Source organism: Juglans regia, unplaced genomic scaffold (genome assembly GCF_001411555.2).
Source record: "Juglans regia cultivar Chandler unplaced genomic scaffold, Walnut 2.0 Scaffold_112, whole genome shotgun sequence".
Taxonomy (NCBI): domain Eukaryota; kingdom Viridiplantae; phylum Streptophyta; class Magnoliopsida; order Fagales; family Juglandaceae; genus Juglans; species Juglans regia.
The window spans coordinates 1-2,370 of NW_023341567.1; the positions used below are offsets into that span (position 1 = coordinate 1).

At 39.9% G+C, this 2,370-nt stretch overlaps 1 protein-coding gene across 1 annotated transcript; it reads right to left on the reverse strand.

Annotated features, from left to right (window-relative positions):
* Positions 1-24: 24 nt before the first annotated feature.
* LOC118344990 lies at positions 25-1,200 on the reverse strand (the record flags this gene model as incomplete). Its single annotated transcript, XM_035686880.1, has 1 exon — positions 25-1,200. A coding segment is annotated over exon 1 (1,176 nt), but the record flags the coding sequence as incomplete, so codon positions are not given.
* Positions 1,201-2,370: the final 1,170 nt, after the last annotated feature.

Here is a 2,370-nt window from a genome sequence, read left to right on the forward strand (position 1 = left end):
CCATAATTCCTTCAACTCATCGACAAGAGGACGCAAGAACACATCAATATCATTCCCTGGTGACTTAGGGCCAGGGATTAGCAACGACAACATGGTGTATGGATCTTTCATGCATGACCAAGGGGGCAAGTTGTAGGGCACAAGTAGTACCGGCCAAATACTGTACGGCCTACTCATGTTATTGAAGGGGTTAAACCCATCACTCGCCAACCCAAGCCTAACATTGCGAGGATCATGGGAAAAGGCAACATATTTGTTATCGAAGTCTTTCCATACCCTTGAATCTGCTGGATGTCGCATGGATGTTGGATCGTCAACATGTGCATCTTTATGCCATCTCATGGCTTGGGCTGTCTTCGTTGACATAAACAGTCTCTGCAAGCGCGGCTTCAAGGGGAAGTATCGAAGAACCTTTTGTGGTATCATCTGCTGGTCACTTGTGCTTGCAATCCACCTAGATGCTTTACATTTAGGGCATTCATTGTATGATGCATTTTCCTTCCAAAACAACGCACAGTCATTTGGGCACAAATCTATCTTTTCATAATTAAATCCCAAGCCACGCTCTAAGCGACGAGCATCGTGATATGAATTTGGAAATAGAGCGTCGGGAAATGCATCGTGCAAAAGCTTGATCACCATGTCAAAGGACTTCACTGTCCAACCACCTATGCTCTTGATGTGAAGTAGCTTGACGATGAATGATAGCTTCGAGAACTTAGCACATCCGGGATAAAGTGGTTGTCGTGCGTCAGCAACCAACTCGTCGAAGTTATAGTCGGTTGGAGCATTAAAGGTGGAGGGTTGATAATTATCATTTGCATTTCTTCCATTGCTACCTTCCTCATCCATAAACGACCCATGACGAATGTCGTCTAACATCTCGTCGACATCATCAATATAGTGATTGTAAGAGGATGCTACATCATCTTCTTCATCGGAGAATGTAGAATTCAGTATCGGATCCTCTTCTCCATGGAAAATCCATTCTGTATACGTTGGATCAATCCCTCTTAAAAACAAATGATCTTCCACGATACGAATAGAGTGAAAAGCTCTATTCCGGCATCTCCTACATGGACACCTAATCTGATCAGCTGTCGCTGCATGAGCTTGTGCCATGGCTAAGAATTGTCTAACACCTTCATCATACTCAGGGGAATGCAATCTATCTTCAATAAGCATCCAAGACTTATCCATCATGCAAAACTGCCCAGTTACTGTTCAATGCTAAGTAGGACAGGTTTGGCACACTGTGCAATGACCTTCTATCTGAAAATTAATAATATTAGTCTTTCCATACCCCGGAGACCAGTTTTGTATCTCAATAACTAGGAAGGAAATATCAAACTGTTTTGTATATCATTTTCAAGCCCATAGCTATGATAGATTTGGTGGCTAACAGCTTATTTGAAGGAATTAAACGGTATTTGCAACAATCGAGTTATTTGCTTACATAACCCACATATATGTAGATAAGTCAACGATTCAAAAATAGTAAGACACAGAATAGGTGTATAAAGACAGTTGTGGGGTGTGGTTAGATAGAGGTAAACGGGAAAGTCATGAAATTGGCACGTATGCCAAGTTGGATTACTCTTCTTGTGTGATGCAATGTTAATTTGGACCATGACAAACCGTGTTTTGGCCTTTCCCATATTTCAGTCCATGTGCACCAAGTATAATTTGAGGCACCTATCCAAATTAATAGCTGGTGAAGCAAGTATTTTATTTGAATAACCAGCGATAAACCTGGATGGGTTGGTAGGACTTACATGGGACCGGAGATTTGTTGTAGATTTGTCGAGGTTCAGGAGGTTTGGGCATGTCCAATTTGGGACCGATGGAACAGTGGTTGAGTAGACACGTTTAGACAGCTTTCCTGGGCTCACTCTCGTCGGCTCCAAAACTTCCTATAAAAAATATAATCACTCACTCTCTCCTCCCTCGTCCTCCTTTCTCTATGGTCTCTGTCTCTGCCATTTCAAATTTGATTCACTCTTCTTATCAACTTTCTAGAAACCTGCTTAATCCATGTACCCAGAATTCAATTATATCAATCAAGAAAGGGCAAAAAACACAACGGCAGGAAATCAAAACTATAAGTAAAATAGATGGAAATAAGAATATACAAATCCATGCAGCAGAATATGAAATTCAGGGCAATAATATTCATTGGTACCAAAACTAAGCAGCACATTGACACTAGGCCATATTGGTCTTTTTAAACTTGTTCCAATTTCTTTATTCATACATTTTTTTTCTATCATTTTAAAAAATTTAAAAAAAAAACACCTCAAAACGCTAAAAGTTACTTCCTTAACCATTAAGTAAAAAAAAAAAAAAATTAAAAGGAAAATTAAAATAAAG